General features: G+C 39.5%; 1 protein-coding gene and 1 long non-coding RNA gene across 2 annotated transcripts; one reads left to right on the top strand and one right to left on the bottom strand.

Annotated features, from left to right (window-relative positions):
• Nucleotides 1-1,020: 1,020 nt before the first annotated feature.
• LOC137168837 (uncharacterized) lies at nucleotides 1,021-3,062 on the bottom strand. The gene is made up of 2 exons (XR_010924347.1): nucleotides 2,834-3,062; nucleotides 1,021-1,330 (listed from the first exon to the last, which is right to left on the bottom strand). It is a non-coding gene; the product is annotated as an uncharacterized lncRNA (long non-coding RNA).
• Nucleotides 3,063-3,166: 104 nt separating this feature from the next.
• On the top strand, nucleotides 3,167-6,198 carry eif2b2 (eukaryotic translation initiation factor 2B, subunit 2 beta). The gene is made up of 8 exons (XM_067571638.1): nucleotides 3,167-3,440; nucleotides 3,951-4,071; nucleotides 4,841-4,992; nucleotides 5,139-5,302; nucleotides 5,398-5,493; nucleotides 5,571-5,708; nucleotides 5,790-5,856; nucleotides 5,993-6,198. The coding sequence occupies exons 1-8, from the start codon at nucleotides 3,269-3,271 to the stop codon at nucleotides 6,148-6,150; spliced, it is 1,068 nt and encodes a 355-aa protein (XP_067427739.1). The 5' UTR covers nucleotides 3,167-3,268; the 3' UTR covers nucleotides 6,151-6,198.
• Nucleotides 6,199-8,445: the final 2,247 nt, after the last annotated feature.

Below are 8,445 nucleotides of genomic sequence, written 5' to 3'. Positions count from 1 at the left end.
ACCTAATTGAACACCTATGGGAGATTTTGGACTGACGTGTTAGACAGCGCTCTCCACCACCATCATCAAAACACCAAATGAGGGAATATCTTTTTGAAGAACGGTGTTCATCCCTCCAGTAGAGTTCAGAGACTGAAGAATCAATGCCAAGGTGCACTGAATCTGTTCTGGCAGCACATGTTGACCTAAAACCTTATTAAGATACTTTACATTGGTTTTCCCTTTCATTTGTCACCCGTCTGTAATTCACAAAACTAATTTGACAAGATGGAAAATGGATTTATTCTAAAACAGATAAGGAATAAAAGGAGTTGAATGAAACTTACCTATGTTTTAATAATCGTAGGTGTTGTGTTACGTAATATTTGTTAGTAAACTGCCATCTTATTGATTTAAAGGTTCTCGTCTCTGCTTTATTTTATTCATCCCATCCTCTCCTTCGAACCTAGACCTGATCCAGTAGCTCACAGCTCTGTGTGATACAGTGACATGAGTGCTACACGTCTTTCACCAAGAACCTCATACAATGTAAACAACTCAAACTGATGGGTGAAAATCATTCATCATATTGAAATCATGTCTGTTTTGGTTTCAAGCTCTGAGGTGTATTTTAAATATCATGCTGAGCCACATTATAGAGTATAGCTTTGTGTTTGACCTTTTAAATCAAACAGACGTACACACATGGCTGCGAGTTCAAAAACCTTGTGAATGCCTCTCAGTCGTGGGATGACATCAGAACAGCTTGTTTCATGACCTCGCCACACCCATGACAGACTTTGAAAAGTCACTTTGTTTTGACACAAAGTAAAACATTTTGTGAGATGGAAGGACGGCAATATTATTATAACGACAAAAATATCAGTCAACCTGTGGAATAAGAAAAAACAGACAGGATCCCACAAACAAAACGCATTAATGCTTTGAACCACAACATCTGTAGTTGATCTGTCTGAGATTTCCACATCTAAAGCTTCAATATTCCAGTACAAATAGAAATTGTCACTCAACAGGCATTGATGTAGTTGGTGAGAATTGTAATCTACTAAACTTCCAGACAATAGTTGGACAGAGTTTCCTCCAGTTCGGAGCAACTGTGACAACACTTCCAATAAACCATCAACTCTGGAAATCAGTGTTTGAGATGCTTTGTGCGTTCCATTTCATATCCAGTTTTACACTGTAGTCACTGAGTCTGTTCTCTGCACATCCATCACTGTCTTCTTTGGGTCGGCTACCATACAAGACAGGAACAGACCACAACGGACAGTCAGGTCTGCAGAAAAGATTATCGATGCCGATCTGCCCGCCATCCAGGACCTGGACACCTCTAGAGTCAGGAAACGGGCAGAGAAAATCACTGCAGACCCCTCACACCCTGGAAACAACCTGTTCCACCTTCTCCCATCTGGTAGGTGCTACAGATCACTGTTCACCAAAACCTCCAGACACAGGAACAGTTTCTTCACCCTTGCCATCACACTTATGAACTTATGTTAACTCACTGTGGCACTGCAGTAACCCTGAACACTATAATACCCACTGAACCTACACATTATACACATTTATTTTAGTTTAAAAGTGTGCAATACATTTCATTTATTACTGTATATTTGAACAGGCTGTATATACTGTACATAAAGTATAATGTGTACGTACTGTATATAAAGTAACATGTCATTTTCTTTTTTACCATTTAATATTTATCTCATCACCCTTCACTTCTTTACACTGTTTGTATCCTGTTTACAGTTCACAGAAACAGTTTCACCTGTGTATAGTCATTCCTTGTGTATCTTTCTGAAAATTGTTGTGTTGTAAGCACATTTAGAGCAACTAAACTGGAGTCAAACTCCTTGTATGTGTAAACGTACTTGGCCAATAAAGATGATTCTGATTCATACTGACTGTCTACAAGCTACCATGGACTATAAATCAGAGGGTTAAAGAAAAGACAGTTAGGGAAGAAGGATGGAAATCATCATTTCAATGACTCTGAACTCAAGTCTGTGCTAACTACAGGATTTGGATGCTTGCAGCATATTTGCATCTGACTTGTTTACAGAGCTGTTACATATCGAATGCTTGTTTTCTTTTATTTCTAGTGACTGTATGCACTATATATTTACAATAAATTGACATTGTTATGAGTTTAGATGATACCTGCTTAGGTATAAAAATCTTTATCTGGTATTTTCCTGTATGTATGAAATAAATTTTAAACATAATCTGGCTATTTACATTTTTCTATCATTCTGCAGGAGATACAGAATTTATCAATATACCTGTGCCACATTTTGATTGACCTGATTGAGCTAAAATGTTTGAGGAAAATTCACGACAAATTATATTCTCTTAACTGTATATGCAGATCTCTTATTGTTTATAAGTTGGATAGACTCAAAATACTTTCTAAATACAGTCATGAAAAGTTCAAATGATGGACGAGACCTCAAGAACTTGGATTTATGGATGCGAAATTTTCCCAGTGAAATTAATAAACTGACAGTCCTGAACTTTCTGGTTTTTGTTTTCAGAATATAGTACTACATCCTTGACTTCCAGTTTAATTGAATGGTTGGTTTTAATGTCAAAATGATCATCTTTTTTTTCCAGAATCCTGACGCAAACTGACATTCATAAAATAGATGTTATCCATAATTTTGTAATGTACTTCTTTCAATTTGTTGGAGGTTGGAGATGTTGTTTCCCATTGAATGTTAGAAAAATGGGAGTTCCACACAAAGTCCCCACGTAGAATAATTTTCCTTTTGCTGTAAAAATAATTTCTTACATGTTTATCCAAAGTCATGCTTATTTGTAGCTGACTCACCGAGAAATTGATGCAACAGTTTGTAAAGCGGTCCTCCAATAGACTGGTCGTGTCTAGACGGTAACCGTTTGCTAAACTCTCGCGAGAGTCATACACGTTGTTCTTTCATTGCGTGCGTTGTTTGTCATTGTACAGACTAATTATATTTTATGGTGTGACAAAGCTATGGTTAAGGTCTGGTTAGGTTTAGGCACAAAAAGACGCTTGGTTAGGGTTAAAAAAAGATTATGGTTTCAGTTGAAATGATCACTCTCGCGAGATCTTTCGCGAGGGTTACCAACAGTCTATGGTTACCATCCAGACACGATCCAATCAAATGACGCCGCAGTCAAAATAACCCGGATGTACTCTTGAAGTTCTTCCTCATCAAAACAATTGCATGGTAGATAAACTGCCCAGTTATTTCTCTGACAGAGAGACGTTTTAACAACAACAATGCCGGGCTCGGATAAAGAAACGGACCTGACGGAGAGGATAGAAGCGTTTCTGTCCGACCTGAAGCGAGGAGGCAGCGGGACGGGACCGCTGCGGGGCTCGGCGGAGACAGCCCGAGAAACGACCGCCCTGCTCCGCAGAATCACAGCCCAGGCTCGATGGAGCAGCGCAGGTGCTTCATGCTGATCATTTCTTTAATTCACCTCTCAAACTCAGACAGTATAGCGGTGCAGGGAACCAGTATGGAAGCTGTCAACAGTGTAGGAGTTTCTAAAATATGTTGAAAGTGCTAAAACTACAAATAAGTGGCGACTAACAGCTGCCAAATGTGTGGGAATAGTTTGATAGTAGCTCATTTTAGAAGTAAAGGAGGTTTTGATTATGTGACTCAGCTTCTAATAAATGACTTTGGTGAGTTGCTGAGTGAGCAAGCAGACATGGAGGCCTGTGTTTACTGTCTGAGACAAGTCACTAAAGTAAGGAAATACAGCTTTAATCATCTCAAATGTAATTAGGTGCTTAGTACACAAATACAATCAATTATAAGGGGGGAAATATGCAAACATCTAGGTAAATGGAGATTTCAAAGTAAAAATGTGATTAAGACAATAGGGAAAAGTAGTTTAAATAGTGTCACCATCTTTAGCATTTACAGATATCTTATTTCTTCTTTCTGTTTCAGGTGATCTGATGGAAATCATCCGGAAAGAGGGGAGGAGGATGACTGCCGCTCAGCCCTCAGAGACCACTGTTGGTAACATGATCAGGCGAGTGCTGAAGATCATCAGAGAGGAGTATGCCAGGTGATGATACACACATATGTCCCATTAAAGATTATGTTTGCCGATTTAGATCTAATCTACATTTGTACACAGGAAACTCTTTGGGGTGTCACCTTGTATGCTGTCAAGTTGGTAATCAAAATCTATTCCAGCAGCTGAGAGATCAAGAGGAAGTTTTTCTTATTGTCAAGAAATCCTATAAAAAAACTAAGAGCAACAGTGAATTTATCCTTCTAACATTGTTGGCTGTGTAGCCAATGCCTGATATAGTCCATTTAAACAATTATAAAAATGATTGCTAACTTATTTTTGTCAGTGGACTCACTACTCATTTAATAATTGATATAAAATCACAAAAATGAGTAGTTTGTATAAACTAAAAACCCCTTTGGTTTGATAAAATAAGCTAATTTAAAAGGACACCTCTAGAGGTTTCCAGTGGTCATTTGTCCTGATTTAGACAAATTTTACAAAGTGAAAAATTAATCTATCAGGGGGAAAAGTTTATCAATTTATCAATAAAGCAAATAGTAATTTGTTGAAACCTCTATATTTGTACAAAAACTATAAAAACTGTTCACACTGTTGCACAATCCCTCAAACACCATCATGCTGCAGTAAATACTTACTCGCTCTCTAAATGTGTATTAATCTGCATCTGAAAATTATTTTTATTATACCTGACAAAATGTTTAAGTTTGAATTGTTTGCTATTTGTTTTTAAAGATTTACTTTTTGTGTAAAAATGTCTTTGCTGAATTCCCTGTTAGCTCCACTTTGTTCCCTTCAGATCTCGAGGAAGCAGCGAAGAGACGGACCAGCAGGAATCTCTGCACAAGCTGCTGACCTCAGGAGGACTCAGCGAAGACAACTTCCGACTGCATTTTGCTCCTCTTAAAGCCAACGTCATTGAGGCCATCAATGAGCTGCTGACAGAGCTGGGTAAATTATCCTTATTTAATGTTTTTTTAGCTACAACTCATTTCTTCTTCTGCTGTTAGATTAAATTTGTATTAATTAAGCTTGAGAAAAGTTGATATTTATTCTGTGATTTTAAACAGTTTTGTGGGTGTTTTTATTTTCTCCAGAGGGAACAACTGACAACATTGCAATGCAGGCCCTGGAGCACATCCACTCTAATGAGGTCATCATGACGATTGGTCGTTCTCGCACCGTGGAGGCCTTCCTCAAAGACGCTGCTCGCAAACGCAAGTTCCATGTCATCGTAGCAGAGTGCGCCCCCTTCTGCCAGGTAGATGGAGTAACATATTAGATATCAGATGAAATTATTTTTTTATGCAGGGACGTTTGATTTAACTTTCATCTTATTTGTTCACCTCTCACCAGGGGCACGAAATGGCAACCAGTCTCTCAGAAGCTGGCATAGAAACAACCGTGATTGCAGACGCCGCCATATTTGCAGTCATGTCTCGCGTTAATAAGGTATTTTCAACCACAGGAGACTATGAAACAGTGCTGTCAGAGCATGTGGGTGAACTGGTGCGGTCGTCTCTTTTCAGGTCATCATCGGTACGCAGACAGTTCTTGCCAATGGAGGACTGAGGGCCGTCAACGGGACACACACTCTAGCCCTCGCAGCCAAGCACCACTCGACGCCTCTCATTGTTTGTGCTCCCATGTTCAAGCTCTCACCTCAGGTAAGAAGACACTCAGGTCAGGTCAGGTTATTATAATTTCCGCTGGCAATAGATGACGATGAAACTGTTTTGTGTCTGTAGTTTCCAAATGAAGAGGACACCTTCCATAAGTTTGTCTCTCCACATGAGGTGCTTCCTTTCACTGAAGGTAACTCTCATATCGTGAACAAAATGCTCGTAAATGACCACTCAACCAAATTTTCATCTTTTAAAGCCTTTAAAATAAATGTTCCTCTTTTGCACAATAATATCCAACATTTACAAATTTCCTGCTTGTATTTTAGGTGAGATTCTCTCAAAGGTGAACGTGCACTGTCCAGTGTTTGACTACGTCCCACCTGAGCTCATCACACTGTTCATCTCTAACATCGGAGGACATGCGCCGTCATACATCTACCGACTGATGAGCGAACTCTACCACCCGGAAGATCATGAACTTTAACCAGTGTAATTAACAGATAAATTAAATTAAAATGGTCCATGCAGTGTCGTTTGGTGTCTTTCTTAATGTGATATGTTGTCTCTGGTGGCTGGAAACCTCAACAACTAGAGTAGGCTTTAATTTACAAATAATTTTGTATAAAAAGAATCTTGAAGATTTAGATGAATGTGTGATGTGCAGTTTAATGTAACTCACAATGAGCAGTCACATGACGCACCACTTCAAGTTTTTATTTTATTTGTGTTTAATTTAATTTTGGGAGAATACCTAAAATGGTATTACTCCTAGTGTGAGAAATCTCACGTGAGAAAGTTGTGAAAGTGCAAATTTGCATAACATTTAGATTTGTGTTTTAAGTTCCATACAGCTCCTCTGACACTAAAGTTTTGCAAAATGCGTAAGTTATTTCTCTGTAATCAAAGCTCAGTATCCACACAACACAATGTTTTACATTTAGAAATAAAATGAAATAGTGATAGTTATTGCAATGGGATGAAACACTCAGAATAACTGATACAGTCTGTATGCAGGACAAACCGACAGATAAATGTGAGATAAAAAGAAAATATCACTTCAGTCCACATAAACACAGACTGAACAAAACTGAGTAATTGCTTCACAGCAGAGATGTTTTGCATTGACTACAGCAATGGCTCTCAAAGTGGAGTCCGGGGACCCCCAGGGGTTCTTGAGAGGGACTCCAGGGGGTCCCCAGCAAAAAGGGGAATAATTTATTTCACTATAATTCCATCCATTAGTAACACAATGACAGAATATGTAACTATTTTGGTCATGGGTTTCATATACTTGATGTAATGAAGCAATGAACAAAAGCAAAAAATCGGGAAATCGGGGTCCGTGGTCTAATATGTGTCGGTTTAGGGGTCCTTGACGTGAAAAAGTTTGAGAACCGCTGGTCTCCAGTGTTTGATGTGGTTGATGTAGTGTCTTCTGTCCTCCAGGTGGAGGTGGTGTAGGACGAGCAGAGCAGCTGCTTTATGAAGCAGTTTGAGGGGAATAAAGAAGGTAAAGAAGCGGTGATGAAGCTGCTGTGTGATGTAAAGATGTGATGTTTGAGTGTGTGTGTTGTGACAGCAGTTTGTTGGTGAGTGTGCAGAGTGTAAAAAGACTGGGTCCCGCTGTATTACTCAGGCTGCACTACAGCGTCTATTCACAGGCGCGATCCCACTACTGAGCGGCACGGGGGCTTTGACCTGCTCCGTTTCCGACCTGGGCCGGTGCACCCCTCCTTAGACGACCTGGTGGTCCCGGGCTCCCCCAGGAGCACCATATCGATACCGAACTTAGTGCGGACACCCGATCGGCATAGTCCGCTGCAGCTCAGAGCTCCTGAGCTCAAACGATCCGCCAGCCTCAGCCTCCCGGTAGCTTGGATTACAGGCGCGCGCCACCGCACCCGGCGATCAATTCACACGCTCACAGGGCTTTTGACTGATACTGAAGTGACGTCACCAGGAAGAAGAGAAAAAGTGCAGCTGCAGTGATGAAGACTGAGCAGCACTGGAATAATTTACTAAACTGATAAAACATCAGTGTGTCTGTTTGTACTGATCAGACTCTCTGTAGTGAAACAAACTGCACGTGATTATATTCTCGTCAAAGACTGTCCTGCTTCAACAAGCTGCTGTGAGGAACAGTAACCAGAGTACAGATCAGAAACCAGACACACAATCAAAACAAGTCACAACATCTTCATATCAGTCAGATTTTCAGAAAGAAAAGACCAACAAAGCAAAACCAAAGTAAAACAGACAAAACACAACATGAAACAACCTGATTTCTGCTCTGAGTCGACACAAAAACTACATTAACTGACCGGAGAAATTATGAATACAATAAAAACACATGAGGAGGGTTTTGATGAGTTCACAAAATGGTCACAAATTGACAGTTCAACTTGAAAAAACTTTAGATCACATCTTAAAACACTGAATGACTTTTGACCTCATGATTGATGATTTTTGTGAACTTTTCCCCTGAAAGTTTACACAGATGTTTGACTGAAATGAAATTATGACAGAGTCTTGACCTTTATGTCATCAAACCTCATTATCTACATTTTTTCTTTTACTTTCAAATAAAAATCAAGCAGTGTTGGTCTCCTGAAAGACAATTCTATACAGGAGGAGGCTTACTTCAGCCAGGTCACTCTATTGCAAATTAATAATACTGGAAATTAATGTGGCCAAAACAAAATAACTTATAATACAAACAAAACCAAAGGGAACCAGTAACATCCTCCCTGTCATACTCAATAACCAGCCTGGAGAAGAA

Source organism: Thunnus thynnus, chromosome 18, assembly GCF_963924715.1.
Source record: "Thunnus thynnus chromosome 18, fThuThy2.1, whole genome shotgun sequence".
NCBI lineage: Eukaryota > Metazoa > Chordata > Actinopteri > Scombriformes > Scombridae > Thunnus > Thunnus thynnus.
This window is presented reverse-complemented; position numbering and strand designations above follow the sequence as displayed.